At 38.7% G+C, this 16,363-nt stretch overlaps 1 protein-coding gene across 6 annotated transcripts in view; it reads left to right on the top strand.

Annotated features, from left to right (window-relative positions):
• GSK3B (glycogen synthase kinase 3 beta) overlaps positions 1–16,363 on the top strand; it is a 216,446-nt gene that overhangs the window by 107,674 nt on the left and 92,409 nt on the right. For all 6 annotated transcript variants that reach the window (XM_006165983.3, XM_006165985.3, XM_006165986.3 and 3 more), the window contains exon 3: positions 4,866–4,949. In XM_006165983.3, coding sequence (XP_006166045.1) covers positions 4,866–4,949 — 84 coding nt within the window. The remainder of the gene's footprint in view (positions 1–4,865; positions 4,950–16,363) is intronic.

Below are 16,363 nucleotides of genomic sequence, written 5' to 3' on the forward strand. Positions count from 1 at the left end.
GATCCCGAGAGGAGAATTGAGGAGAAGGGATTGCGGCGTGACCATCCCCCCTGGGGGGTGATTTCTCACTTTCTGTCTCTATGTCTCTGTCTGTCTGGCAAGCGCACGCGCAAAAAGAAAAACCCCCCAAAAAAAAAAAAAAAAAAAGATATGAGTGATTAGGGAACCAGCAGTTAGCGTAATGGCTATGTCGGTAGACTCCCACGAAGTCGACCGTGGTTCGCGTCCCAGACCTGGTGGCTTAAAACTCACGGCGGGCACGTGTGCGTGCATGCCCAAGATCCCGAGAAGAGAATGGAGGAGAAGGGATTACGGCGTGACCATCCCCCCTGGGGTGTGATTTCTCGCTTTCTGTCTCTATGTCTCTCTCTGTCTGTCTGGCGAGCGCACGCACCCTATTGCAAAAACCTCTCAAAAAAAAAAAGATATGAGTGATTAGTTAGAACATGTATCCTTTCGTCTATCTTTGTTTTGTTTTGTTTGTTTTTAATTTGCTAGAGGGTGTGGATTCTCACTAAAGAGGAGGGAGAAAGTGAGAAAGCACCCTTCGCCCATGGGGCATGGTCATGCCACCATCCTTCCTATCTCCATTTCTCCTTTCTTTTGGGAATTTGGGCATACATGCTCACATGCCTGATATGTTTTCCAATCTGCTGGGACCAACAGATGGCATAATAGATCTAGGACTTGGACCGTGCTGTTGGCCATGTGGGATCCAGTCACCTTAACCACCAGGCCAAGTAGTTGGCCATTATCTTTTCAATATTAGAAGGGGGGAGGGGCAAACCTCATGGACAGTTCATTTACCACAATGGAGTTCAGACTTTTAACTGTGATCCTATAGTAAGAAATACAGTTTTCATTGCAGCCCTATGCATAGAAAAATAACTGAAAGAAGTTTCATGAAAAAGTCCTTTCTCTATATATTATGTATAAAGTCAAGTTAAATCCTAGCCTATCCTATCTTATCTTCCTTCCTCACTCCCTTCTTAGTGCTGATTTTGAATATACTGGTCTAGGGCCCAGTAGATGGTATAGTCATTACCTGGACTCCCACATAGTTGACTGCGGTTCAAGACCTGGACCCAGTGACTTAAAACTCATGCCAGGCACATGTGCGTGTGTGCCCAAAATCTTGAGAGGAGAATAGAGGAGAAAGGATTACAGCATGGCCACTTCCCCCCACCCCCGGGGATTGATTTCTTGCTTTCTGTCTCTGTATCTCCAGCAAGCACACGCACCCTATAATAAAAATCTCTCTCGCAAAAAAAAAAAAAAATTACCAGTCTGCAGCAGGTTGGAAGGTTGAAGCAATTAGAAATAGAGAATTTACTTTGTCAAAAACAAACCTTGGTTTGAGAGCTTTGTGAGTGATACCAAAAAATATAAAATTTGATTTTTGCTTTTAAGGCATTTGAAGTAAGTTAGTTGGGCAGGGTGTGTGTGTTTGTGGTGAGTATAAATTACTGAGTTTGATTTTTTTTTTCCCAATTTGCTATAGGGCATGTGTGCTCATTGGAGAGAGACAAGAGAGATAGAGGTACAGTGAGAAAGGACACCCCTCCCCCCAGGGGTGATGGCCATGCTGCAATCCCTTCTCCTCCATTCTTCTCTCGGGATTTTGGATGTGCTCACACAGATTCAGTGTGTTTCTTAAGCTTCTGGGTCCAGTATTTAACCATGCAGTTGACTATGTAGGATCCAACCACCTTAACTACCACCTGCTGGCCTCTGAATCTGATTTCTATAAGTTACTTTAGAAAAGCACCTTTTTTCTTTTTACAAGGGGATTCGGAAATTTCTTGGAAAAATTGAATTAGAGTATGAGTTATTTGGGTACAAAAATTTTTGAAATCTATGTGTAATACTTTCAGAATAGCCATTGTTCATGAACTTTTTGAAGAACTCTCACATATACACTCTTGAACTGTAGTTGTCAAAGTAAAACCAAGAGAGTATGCTAAATTTCAAAATATTTGTTAGTGCTGCAGGAAAAGATTAATGTGAATTGGAGCAGCTGAGGATGGCCTCATGAAAGAAGTAGAAATTAAGTAGGAACTTGAAAAGAATGGGTAGAATGTGTAGGTGAGAGGGAGCTCAAAGACAGTGCAACTATACTGTGATCAGTGGTTTAGAATTGGGGATGAAACAGTATATTCAGGAAGAGTGAGAAGTCAGATCTAGCTATGATGTAGAATTCATGTTGGTCATGAGTAGAAGATAAGATTAAACTGTTATGGAAGAGCCAGATTATGAAGTGATTCAGGCTTTATTTTGAAAGAAATGGTTCTCTCTCTTTCTCTCTCTTTAAATCTATTTTCCATTAATAATATGCCATTGCAATGTTCTTTTGGTTACCGTTTGCATGGTATATCTTTCTACTTTCAAGCTATTTACGTCTTTGAATATCAAGCGTATCTCCTGCAGGTAGAATATTATTGCAGCTTTCTTCTTCATCCAGTCCAATATTGTCTGCCTTTTGATTATATGTTTATTTATTCATACACATTTTATGTAGTATGTGAGAGACTGGGATTTTCTGGCCATGTAGCTGGTATTTTAGTAGTCTTTCTATGTGTTTGTAATTTGGCCTTTATTAACTGGATTTCTGATAGCCAAGTATATTGTTAGATTATGTCCTCTTTGTCAATATGTAATATATTGAACTTCACTACCACAAAAATTTATGATGTTAAGACATCATTGTATTATTCACTGTTTTCATTTCATGAAGAATGAGCATTAGCTTTGAAACTTTACTAAAGTGAAAGTTTCATTTGTATGGCCTGCAAATTGATCAGGATTGTGCAATTTCTAGTATGCCATATTTTAACTTCCTGAAACTTAGCAACTGAGCCCTTGTCATGGAGTTAACTCTTATTTTTTTCTACTGTATTCTGGGAAACAATAGGATTGTAGGAGTTTTCTTGCAAGATTTCAAATTCATTTGTTTGGTGAGAGGTTTTTTATTTTTTCATTATAAATGCAAAAAAATTATAGTATTCAGTTCATTTTAGATGTCTCTGTGTACCGTAGACAAGTGTTTATCAAGCTGTTTGAAGTTTAGAGGTTTTTTTTTCATTATAAATGCAAAAAAATTATAGTACTCAGTTCATTTTAGATATCTCTGTGTACCGTAGACAAGTGTTTATCAAGCTGTTTGAAGTTTAAATTCTAGTTTTTACAGTTCCTAATCTGTCAAAGACCAATACTTCTTTAATTTTTTTTTTGAGAGGTTTTCGCTATAGGGCGCGTGTGCTCGCCAGACAGACAGAGAGAGACATAGAGACAGAAAGCGAGAAATCACCCCCCAGGGGGGATGGTCACACCGCAATCCCTTCTCCTCCATTCTCCTCTCGGGATCTTGGGCACGCACGCACACCCGCCCGGCGTGAGTTCTAAGCCACCAGGTCCAGGACGCGAACCACGGTCGACTACATAGGAGTCCAGCAACATAGCCATTACGCTAACGCTGGTTACCCAAAGACCAATACTTCTGTAAAATATAATACAAATAAATTATTAGAAAAGTGAAATTTATGGGGCAGCAGCTGGCATAATGGTTAAGGTGCTGGTCTCCTATGTGATCGACCAGTGTTAAGGTCCTGGACCCAGTGGCTTGAAACTCATGCCGGGTGCATGCATGTGCATACCCAAAATCCTGAGAGGAAAATGGAGGAGAAGAGATTGGCATGGCCATCCCCAGATGGTGATGGGGGATGAGTTTCTCACTTCCTTTCTCTATGTTTCTCTCTATGTCTCTAGCAAGAACATGAGCCCTATAGCAAAATCTTTCCCTCATGGGAACCAGCAGTTAGCTTAATGGCTATGTCACTGGACTCCCACGTAGTCGACCGCAGTTCGCGTCCCAGACCCGGTGACTTAGAACTCACGCCAGGCGCATGTGCATGCGTGCCCAAGATCCCGAGAGGAGAATGGAGGAGAAGGGATTGCGGCGTGACCATCCCCCCTGGAGTGTGATTTCTCGTTTTCTGTCTCTATGTCTCTCTCTGTCTGTCTGGCGAGCGCACGCACCCTGTAACAAAAACCTCTCCAAAAAAAAAAAAGAACACTTAGTTGCCTACACCCAGGCCTGGTGGCCCTCGGCAAATGACAGCCTTACATACCTTGTTATTCAGGAGCTGAAGAGCACTGGGTTTCTTTTTTTTTGGAGAGGTTTTCGCTATAGGGCGTGTGCGCTCGCCAGATGGAGGAGAAGGGATTGTGGCGTGACCATCCCCCCTGGGGGGTGATTTCTCGCTTTCTGTCTCTATGTCTCTGTCTGTCTGGCGAGTGCACGCGCCCTATAGCAAAAACCTCTCCAAAAAAAAAAAATCTCTCCCTCTCAAAAAAAAAAAAGTGTGTTTACTTTTTCAGTATGCTATAGGGTATGTGTGCTTGTCAGAAAAATAGAGAATGAGAAAGCAACTCCCAGGGGATGGCCATGCTGTAGTAGTTCTTTCTCCATTATTCCCAAAATTATGAGCATGCACACACATGCACCCAGCATGTTTTTACAAGCTGTCATGTATGGGATTCCAACTGCACAGTTGGCCTTGTGACATCCAGCCATTTTAACCACCATGCCACAGGCAGCTTCCACAGTTCTTATCATTAGATTCATAAATGTAAATTTATCTATAAAAGATTCTAAACACTCAGTTTCTGTATCTGTCTTATCATGGAGTGATAAATAGTTCATGAACTAGTAACAAATAGTTTGCAAATTGTTAATGATCTATGGATCACATCTGCTATAGCAAAATCTGCTATTTGTAGTGTTTAATGTTATGTAGAAGTGTCTTGGGCACTATGATGAATAGCCATTAACCTTTAAAAAATATTTTCATTTGTTTCCTTTTCAGAACCGAGAGCTGCAGATCATGAGAAAGCTAGATCACTGTAACATAGTCCGATTGCGTTATTTCTTCTACTCAAGTGGTGAGAAGGTACGTCTGACAGAAAGTGTATACTGTGTATTGTGATAAACTTGTAATTCTAAAAATAGCCTCCTTCCCCTCCCCTGTGAGACAGTTTTAACAAGTGAGTGGAAGAATTCCAAAGCAGAGGCTCCAGTGATTTTTAGGAAAAATATATGGTCATTGAATATTACTGGTTATTTCAGCAAAATGTTAATAAGAAGAAAGAATTTTTAAAAATTGTTTTAAATATGTCTTCAGTTCTCAAGCATATTTGTATATTTTATCAAGCCTCTGTGTTCCTTATGTGCTTATGCAGTCCTCTGATAGTTAATCTGCTATTTGAGGGAGGACAGCTCTGTCATTTTGTTAAGTGGAGGTTGATGGGGGAGGAGGAGGAAGCAGGAAGACTTGGTAGAATCAGAATGAGAGGTTAACTTTGTGAATCAGGTGTAACCTATCTTTGGCAAGGGAGAAAGTATAGATTTTATCCTAAGTGGCCACTATTTCTGATTGCAATTTGCGTGAAACAGGATAATTAAAGATGATTTTGTGCTAGAAGTCCTTTCTTACCTCCATTAAAGCTGCAGTAACTAATGTCATTGTTTTCACTGGAGCTGGGAACAAAGAAAACCAGTCTCTTCTGTTTCACCTTGGTTCTTTTAGTTAGTTTCTGCTACTGTCTGGAGATTCAATGTCTCCATACATTTTTCATTCTCCAGTTTGAGTTGAAGGGTCAGGAAAGGTAACAAACCATTTATACAGTATATATATTTGTCTAAATAAATATGACTTTGGATAAATTTACTTGATATTTTTGGATTTCATATATCATTAATATAATATCAGGTATTCTTAGATTCATCAGATATTCTTAGATTCATATCTAGCCTAGTGTTCTTTTTATTTCATATAACCTTTTCCAGTGTAACAATCTGCTATCATTTTCTGTTAAACTTTATTTAGATTATTTCTGTAGAAATTCTTTATTTTTATGACAAAGCTTGAAAGGATACTTATGTATTAAGACAGGATTATATTATACGTGCCTACAGATATATAATTGTTATATATATACATTTTTGTCGTAGCTAATATATTTTAACTACCAAAATTAGCAAGTTAGTGCTTTCTTGACACTTGCTTCTAAGTTTCCTACTTTTTTTTTTCTTCTTTTTCTTTTTTTTAGAGGTTTTGCCATAGAGCACATGTGCTCACTGGAGAGAGAGAGACACACACACACACACGCACACACACAGACAGTGAGAAGGAAAGTGAGAAATCACTCCCCAGAGGGGAGGGCCATACCACAATCCTTTCTCCTCCAGTTTCCTCCTGGGATCTTGGACACGCACACACACAAGTGTGCCTGATGTGATTTCCAGGCCCTGGGTGTGAGACTCGTACCAAAGTCAGCCATGTGGGAGTCCAGTAACATAACCCCCATCGGCTGGCCCTCCTCTCTTTTTTAAAAAATGATGCCTCTACTGTATCTATTAGGGATTTTAAACTCCTATAAGTATTTGGCTTCTTTTATTTCTAAACTTAATTACTTTGCTCTTGCTACTTTTATTTTTTAGCCTGCCAAACAAACTGCCTATTATATTGTCTTTCTTTCATCTTGCCTGTTTTGGTATGTGTTTACTTTTCCTGTCCATTTCCTAATAAAATGACAGTGCATACATGTTATGCAGTCTTGTAATTTTGCATCCTTGTGGCTTTTTGTTACTAGATTTTAGACATTATAATACTCAAGGGAGGAAAGTAAAGGTCAGAATTGCTTGTTTCTGAAACTGCTAAATTACATATTTGTAGATATATTTGCAAAGGCTTCCTTATAAAATCTTTACAAATTTTCTCTTGATCATTTTAATTTATGTAGCATTCTCTAAAACTTGTTTTTTTTCGTTTTGCTTTATTTTTAAGAGAGATTTTTGCGATAGGGCATGTGCACTCACAGAAAGTGAGAAATCATCCCCCGGAGGCATGGCCATGTTGCAGTTCCTTGTCCTCCATTCTCCTCTTGGGATTTTGGGCATACGCACACACGCGCGCACACACACACACACACACACACACACACACACACACACACACCTGGCTTGCGGTTTAAGCCGCCAGGTTCAGGACTCAAACCGTAATTGACTATATGGGAGTACAGCAACGAAAACATTACATTACCTGCTGGTCCTATGAACTTGTCTATTCGTCTTAGTCTGTGATTGCATTGCTCACAGAAATAACCTGAGACTGGGAGACTGATAATTTTGGTGACTGAAAAGCTGAAAGACACAAGGCTGATATCAGGTTGGTTATGTTATAACATGGCTCACAGAAGCAGAGAGTGTACGGGTGCATGCAGAAAGAGAATGTGGTCTGTGTTCCAGACCACATTTCACTGTCACTCCATCTCAGCCAGGACTTAACCCTGGAACCCTCTCTAGCAACCCACTTGCTAATTTCTTCCTCAGAGCCCTATCTTTTTACACCGTAATTGGACCAATTTTTCACCCACTTGATTGAGCCTGTTTTAGTGGCTTGACAAATGAATTTGAGGGGGATGTACTCAGAGTATAGCACTGTTCTAAGAGTTTTCTACATACAACATATATTATCTACAAATAGAAATAATTTCACTTCTTTGCAGCGAGATGGTGTTTTTAAAAATTGTAAAAATGTGTAGCAGGCCCAGTTGCAATTGTCTAAGAGATACGGCACCAGTTTTTGATCCTGGTGCCATAGGGGAAAACCTGAGATTCTGATCCCAGCTCAACCTGCATATGCTGGGTGCACTTGTCAGAGTGACCCTGGCTGACTGGAAGGCTGACGTTGGGGATTATGATGTGGTAAATACCAGTTGATGGTACATTTTTCTCTTTCTCTCTCTCTGTTATGAAATAAACAAAACATGCCAATTAGCCATTTTAAATTTTGTAATTCATGAATATTAATTCGATTTACAGTGTTGTGTAATGATCACCATTTCCAGAACTTTTCATTTTTATCATGAAATAGAATCAGATTGGTCAAGTGTCTTTTCTGTAACAACTGAGATAATCGTGTGGATTTTTTCCTTCATTTTATTAGTGTAGTTTATTAAATTAATTTTTCTATGTTCAACTACCCTTGTGTCCCTGGAATAAATACCCTTGGTCAGGTCATGGTATACAATTTTAATATACTATTAGATTTGCTTTTCTAGTATTTTTTTTTTATTTTTGTGTGTATATTTTAAAAGAATATTGGTTTATAATTTTCTTCTCTTGATAATGTCTTTCTCTGACTTTTGTATCAGCATAAACGCTGGCTTCATAGAATGAGTTTTCTTTTCCCTTTTTTGTATTAGTTTTAGAAGTATTGTTAATTTTTTCTTTAGATTTTTGGTATCATTTACCATTGACATTATCTTGTCCTAGATCTTTTTTGGGAGGTTTTTGATTACTGAGTTAGTCTTTTTATTAGTTATATAGACTTGTTGAGATTTACTATTTCATCTTGAATCAATTTAGTAATTTGTGTATTTCTAAGAATTTGTCCATTTCATTTTGATTATTTAGTTGTTAGCATACCATTGTCTGTAGTATGCTATTATAGTCCTTTTTATTCTGTATGGTGAGTTGTAATGTCTCCCTTTTCATTTCTGATTTTAGTTATTTTTTTTTCTTCTCTGTCAGTCTAGCTAAAGGTTTGTCAGTTTTACTGATCTTTAAAAAAATTAAGTTATGTCGATGATTTTCCTACTTTTTTGTCTATTTTATTAATTTCTGCTTAAATACTTACCATTGTGTTTTGTTAGCTTTGGATGTAGTTTCCTCTTTTTCTAGTCATTGAGTTGTAAAGTTAGGATATTGATCTGAGATCATTTTTCACTGTAGACATTTACAACTATAAATTTTCTGCTCATTGCCTTTGCTACATCCTATATGTTTTTGTTGTTGTATTTTTGCTTTTATTCATTTTTATGTATCTGTTATTTATTTTTAATTTTCCTCTTTGATCCATTGGTTATCAAGAATGAGTTATTTTCCACACATTTGTGAATTTTCTGGGTTTTCTTCTCTTACTGATTTCTAAGTTTCATTCTATTGTGGTCAGAGAAGATACTTCATGTGATCTCAGTCTTTTTCAATCTGTTGAGATTGTTTTGTGGTCTAACATGTGGTCTGTCCTGGAGAATGTCCCATGTGCAATTAGAAAGGAAGTATGTTCTGCTGTTTTAGGATAGAGTGTTCCATATGAGTTGGTTAGGTTCATTTGGTTTATGTTGTTAAAGTCCTCCACTTCTTTACTGATTTTCTTAGTATTCTCATTATTGCAAAGTATATATCAAAAATCTCTAGTTATTATTATAGGAGTATCTGTTTCTTCAGTTCTGTAAATGGTTTCTTGACAGTGTTTGGGACTTTGTTGTTTGGTGCACATGTATGTAATTGTTATATTTTCTGTTATATTGACTCTTCAGTACGTAATGCCATGGATGTTGTTTCTTTCTTTTTCTTGCCACGTCTCTGGCTAGAATCTCTAATGTGACGTTGACTACAGCAGGTAAAAGCAGACATCCTTGTTCTTGTTCCTCTTTTAGGGGGAAAGCATTATCTTTCTTTTTTTTTTTTTTTTTTTGGGGGATTTTTTCTTGTAGGGCCGCGAGAAATCATCCCCCAGGGGGGATGGTCACGCCGCAATCCCTTCTCCTCCATTCTTCTCTCGGGATCTTGGGCACGCACGCACACGCGCCCGGCGTGAGTTTTTTAAGGCACCGGGTCCGGGACACGAACCGCGGTCGACTACGTGGGAGTCTAGCGACATAGCCATTACACTAACTGCTGGTTCCCTATCTTTCATTTTTGAGTAGGATGCTAGCTTTGGGCTTTTCATGTATGTCATTTATCAGTTGAAGAAATTCTCTTCTGTTTCTAGTTTATTGAAGCATTTTTATTATACGTGTTAGGTTTTTGTCAGTTGCTTTTTTTCTCTATGAGAGGATTATTTGGTTTTTAATCTATTAATATAGTATTTTATATACGTTGTTTCTTTTTTTTTTTTTTTTTTTTAAGATTCTTTGCAAGAAGGTGTGTGCACTTACTGGAGGGAAACAGACTGATACAGAGAGAGGGAAAGTAAGAAATCACCCCTCAGAGGGGATGGCCACACAGCAGTGCCTTCTCCTCCATTCTCCTCTTGTGATTTGAGCATGCATGCATATGTGCCTGGTATACATTGAGTTTTAAATGTTAACACCTATTTTGCATTTCTTGAATTAGTCCCACTTAGTCATGGTATATGATCATTTTTATGTGTTGCTGGAATAGTACTTTGTTAAAGAGTTTTGCACAGGGACCAGCAGTTAGCGTAATGGCTATGTCGCTGGACTCCCACGTAGTCGACCGCGGTTCGAGTCCCAGACCTGGTGGCTTAAACTCACGCCGGGCGCGTGTGTGTGCGTGCCCAAGATCCCGAGAGGAGAATGGAGGAGAAGGGATTGCAGCGTGGCCATCCCCCCTGGGGGGTGATTTCTCGCTTTCTGTCTCTCTGTCTCTCTCTGTCTGTCTGGCGAGCGCATGCGCCCTATAGCAAAAACCTCTCCAAAAGAAAAGAGTTTTGCACATATATTTGGAAGGGAAATTGATCAATGATTTGTTTTGTTTCCCTCATTATTGTCTGGTTTTGGTATCAGGGCAATACTGGCCTCGTAGAATGACATAGAGAAGTGTTCCCTCCTCTTCTGTTTAGTGGCAAAGTTTGTGACAGTTCATGAGGAATTAGTGCTGAGTCTCCTTTGAAAGTTTGGTAGATTTCCAGTGAGGCCTCTATACCTAGATACTTGGTGTGGGAAGTTTTAAAATTACTAATTTACTTGTACTAGGTCTGTTTAAATTTTGTATTGTTCTTTTTCCCTCCATTTTGGTTATTTACCCATTTCATCTGAGTTATTTTATTTGTTGGGATAAAGTTTTCCTTAAAATTCCTTTTAGCTCCATAAGGTCAGTTGTGATATTCTCCCTTTTATTTCTGGTTTTGATCATTTGAGTTTGTTCTCCGTCCCAGCTCACTTGCCACTGCCCATCAATCTAAGCACTAAAGGTTTTATCAGTTTTGTTAATTTGTTTCCCCCAATGAGCTACCTTTTGGTTTCATTCTAATTGTTTTTCTATTTCATTCATTTCTGTTCTAGTCTTTATTATTTCTTTTAAATCTTTTTTCAGAGAGTTATTTTATTAACCTTATTTGTTGTTATTATTAATTTTTTTAATTTGACCATTGACAGACATAGAGAAAGGGAAAGTGAGAAACCAAGCTGCCAGGTTCAAGACTCAGACTACAGTCAGCCATGTGGGAGTCCAATGCCTTAACCATCACGCCACCTGCCGGTCCTGTCTTTATTATTTCTTTTCTGTTTTTGTCCAAAATGTCATATGTTTTAGACATGGTTTGCAATTTTTTTTTAATGTACCATATAAATATGCTACAAATAGTCAAATATTAACATACATTTAAGTATAAAAGTCTTAAATTTTAATAAGTCATATCAGCATTATTTTCCTTAACATTTTCAGAAACACCCATATTTTATATATATATATATGTGTGTGTGTGTGTGTGTATGCAGTTTTTTTAAAACTTTAAAATTTTGATATTTATTTTGTTCTAAAATATGAAATAGAGATTAAAGCCTGCTATAATTATTGTATGTTAGGTGCTCACCTCCCTTCATTTCACCCCCAGCCTTCCAAGCAAAAAGATAATTTTTGTTTTACTTCATTCACACTTTCATTATTATTAGTCTTATTCCTATCTCTGTCCAGCCTGGCACACCCATCAGAGAAAATACATCTGTTTTGAAGTTTTTTTTGCCAGTTGAATTTCCCTAAACCAATGCTGAGGAGATTCTTTGGCTACCATAGTACTGTACTGAATGTCTTATTACTGGTATTTGTGATGTGCTGCTTTGCATCCCATCAATTTTTGGAATTATATCATGATTTTATTCAAAACTGCAGTCTCATACCATTTGGTTTCCTGTGCTCAGATGTCATTTGGGAATTAAAGAGCATCCTAGAAGTATCAGTTTCCTGCAGTTAGGATGGAATTTTCCTAGCTGTTGTTGAGTTGTTGTTAAGTGTGATCAAAATTTTGTTTAAATTTCTTAGCATCTAGTTCTAGTGGAGTTCATAGAGGGGTGATTATAGTTTATTAATAAAGTGTCAACTAAGAAAACTTGAACCACTGAGAGAGGTGCTCCTGAAAGTATACATCTAATTTTTGGAGGTTTCTAAATGAGATCCACTTTGTATAGTTGTAGATGACAGTTTCTCCTTAGCCTTTTTTTTTTTTTGAGTGGTTTTCACTATAGGGCACATGCGCTCGCCAGACAGAGAGACAGAAAGCGAGAAATCCCCCCCCGGGGGGATGGCCATGCCGCGATCCCTTCTCCTTCATTCTCCTCTTGGGATCCTGGGCATGTACGCACACGCACCTGGCGTGAGTTTTAAGCCACTGGGTCCGGGACGCAAACCGCAGTCGACTACGTGGGAGTTCAGCGACATAACCATTACGCTAACTGCTGGTCCCTCTCCTTAGCCATTTTTTGGAAGGTCTAGTAACAGCTCTTTGGTTAGTACTTCCTCATTTTGTTAGTGGACTAAGTGTCAGTCTTGCAGGGTTCTGAACTTTCCCATATAGGTTTCAATTTTATCTGAAGACCTCTTTGAACACAGTGGATATCCACATGCCCATGATCCAAGCTAGCTAAAATTGGGGGTGGATTGTTGTCTGAAGACCTTGATGGAGGTGCTTATCTTTCTCTGTCTCTTCTCTCACTTACTCAAAGAAGAAAGAAAAAAGATAGCATCTTTAAAGCTGATACTGTTATTGTTACCATAGAGTGTATGTACTTATCATTGTTAAATTTTATGTTGTTGGTTTCTTGTATCCTTCCAGACTATTAAAGCCCTATTAATTCTTACTTAATTAGTCTTCCATTGTAAGCCATTCTTCCTACATTTGCATCAATCTTAGGTGGCTGTGTTTCAACAGAGATTGTTAATTGACTGTCAAATCTATATCCTGGTGTGTGTTATTTGATTTTCACATTGTGTGTGTGTGTGTGTGTGTGTGTATTTATTTACTTGTTTATTATTTTTAAAGAGAGATTTTTGCTATAGGGCATGTGAGTTTTCTGGTGAGACAAAAAGCAAGAAATCACCCCCCGGGAGGATGGCCATGCTGCAATCTCTTCTCCTCCCTTCTTCTCTCAGGATTTTGGGCACACAAACATGTGCGGGTCTGGCCTGAGTTTTAAGCCACCAGGTCCATGACTGGGACCTTGGTCAACTATGTGGGAGTCCAGTGATGTAACCATTACGCCATATGCTGGTCCCAAATTTATTTTTTTAATAGTAATGCTTTTGGTTAAGTTTTGCACTACCTGAATAACCAGCTGTACAGTTTAGCTTTACACCTTTATACTTTTGTTGCTTAGCCATTGAAATAATTTACTTTCTTAGTCCCGAAAAAATGAAAATCTTATGGAACCATTTATCAAGGGCCAGCCAGATGATGTGGTGGTTAAGGTGGCTCAGTCTCACATGGCTGACTTTGTGGTTCAAGTCCTGGACTCAGTGGCTTGAAAAACACTCTGAGTACACAAAATCCCAAGAGAATGGAAGAGGATTGTGGCATGACCATTCACCTTAGAGGGTGATTTCTCACTTTCTGTCTCTCTCTCCAGTCAACCTTATAATAAAAACTTTTTAAAAAAATTAATTGAGACGGGAACCAGCAGTTAGCGTAATGGCTATGTCGCTGGACTCCCACGTGGTCGACTGCAGTTCGCGTCCCGGACCCGATGGCTTCCAACTCACACCGGGCGTGTGTATGTGTGTGCCCAAGATCCCAAGAAGAGAATGGTGGAGAAGGGATTGCGGCGTGGCCATCCCCCCTGGGGGGTGATTTCTCGCTTTCTGTCTCTCTGTCTCTGTCTCTGTCTGGTGAGCGCATGCGCCCTATAGCAAAAACCTCTCCAAAAAAAAAAAAATTAATTGAGACGAGGAAATGCCAGCTTATAGTCTTCCAACTAGAAATAACCATTGAACTTGGCATTTATATCTTTTAATTTTTATATTCTTAACTTTCAGTATGGTTATTTATCAAATGAGGTTAAATTATATTTCAGTGGCTTATACGTCTCTAGATTGTTCATAGATATACCATAATTAATTTTGCCAAATAGTTTCTTAAAATCAAGAGACCTTGTGAGTTTTCATTTTCAGAAGTGATGGCTTCAACATCTGCTTATTGACCTTGCTAATACCTGAGACTCATCATTCCTTGAATTCTACTTATACTTTTCATACTAGTTCAGCATTCTATTTATCTTTATTAGACATCATCTTCACTTGCAACTGGTTGTTCTCCGACTCGTGATTTCCAAAACTTTCTTCACTGGGCCTTTTTCTTACCCTAGGTTTTGTATTTGAGCTTATCTCTTATTTTACAAAAATAGGATCATCACATAATACATTCATTCAACTTAATATTATTCTTATTGCCTAATACCTAATCTCACTTTAGACTCACAGGAACAAAAAATGTGGTAGCATTCTTTTTTGTTTGTTTGTTTTTAAGAGAGATTTTTGCTTTAGGGCACATGCACTTGCCAGAGACACAGAGAAGTAGTGAGAAACAACCCCCTACGGGTGATGGCCATGGCCACACTGTAGTCCCTTCTCTATTCTCCTCTATCATGAGGAGTACCGCAGTCAACCTTGTGGGAGTCCAGCACCTTAACCACTATGCCACCTGCTATTCCTGACATCATTCTTTTTAAAGGATGGTGATACAGGTTGAGCATTCTGAATACAAAAAATTGAAATCTGAAATGCTCCAAAGTCTGAAAACTTAAGTACCAATAAGACATTGCAAGTAGAAAAGTTCACAGCTGACTGCTGTGATCAGTTGCAGTCTGAACACTGCAGTAAATGTTATATGAAATTAGTTTGGGGACTGGCAGATGGCATAATGACTATGTCACTGGTCTCCCATGTAGTCGACTGTGGTTCGAGTCCCTGGCTTAAAACTCATGCTAGGTGCATGTGCATGCGTGCCCAATATCCCAAGGGGAAAATGGAGGAGAAGGGATTGCAGTGTTGCCATCCGCCCAGGGGGTAATTTCTTGCTTTAGCGCCCCCCCCCAAAAAAAAAACTCTCCAAAAAAAATAATAAATTAGTTTTAAGTTATGTGTATAAGGAATGTATAAACATAAACAGATACTGTGCCAGACTTGGGTCCTATTCCCACCATGTGTTCTCGTGTATACACAAATATTCTAAAATCCAAAATCCTATACACTTCTGGTCCCAAGTATTTTAGATAAGAGATACTCAACCTATAAAGAAAATTTGTATTTTTATTGTGTACCAGGTAATGTGTATAAACAGCTTTATGTGGATTATTTGACTTTCTTTTAAAACCCTCTTTTTTTTTGGAGAGATTTTCACTGTAGGGCGCGTGCGCTCGCCGGACAGACAGAGACATAGAGACAGAAAGCGAGAAATCACCCCCCAAGGGGGATGGTCACGCCGCAATCCCTTCTCCTCCATTCTCCTCTCGGGATCTTGGGCACGCATGCACACGCGCCCGGCGTGAGTTTTAAGCCACCGGGTCCGGGACGTGAACCGCGGTCGACTATGTGGGAGTCCAGCGACATAGCCATTACGCTAACTGCTGGTTCCCTTAAAACCCTCTTTTACAGATAAGGAAAGTGAGACTTAGATTATGGTCACGTAACTTCTAATGGAGTTAGGACTTCTCTGTAGTTTTATGATTCATAGGAACCTCCCCTTTTAATTATTACACTGTGCAGCTTCTCTATGCTTTTGTTTCCTTCTGATGTCCTAGAACCTTACTACATCAGCCATCCCCTCCCCCCTTTTTTCCTTTTTCTATCAGGTCGTAGGGAAATTAGTGACGTATTTTTCTGTGCAAAAATGCATCATGACTTTCCCAATGATCCAATATTACTATATTCTTTCCTTCTTTATGTAGCCTACAAATTAATTTGTATCTCTTTTAGGAAGTAAAAAATACTAACAAAAAGCACAGGAATCATTTTTCTTTGACCTTGCTCCCCTTGAGTTACCATCTCCCGGCTCTTTCCTTGCTTTTACCACCAGTGAAAAGAGCAAACTAATTAACTGCTTCCTGTTTCTCTCTTGCTATTTAATTATTTCTTTTTTGTTTGTTTGTTTACTTTTACTTTTATCTCCATTTATTTTATGCTGACTTTATTCCTGTGCCATAAGTTTTTGTTTCTTCAGTTTCTTCTGGGATATCTTTTTCTTCTGTGCAACTTCCTCTCCTGGTTTAGGAACAATTTGCTTCTTTTCAGTGAGGATCATCTCGATGTGGCAGGGGGGGGCCCTGGATGGGATAAAACCATCACTCT

This window comes from Tupaia chinensis, unplaced genomic scaffold (assembly GCF_000334495.1).
Source record: "Tupaia chinensis unplaced genomic scaffold, TupChi_1.0 Scaffold144135_1, whole genome shotgun sequence".
Taxonomy (NCBI): domain Eukaryota; kingdom Metazoa; phylum Chordata; class Mammalia; order Scandentia; family Tupaiidae; genus Tupaia; species Tupaia belangeri.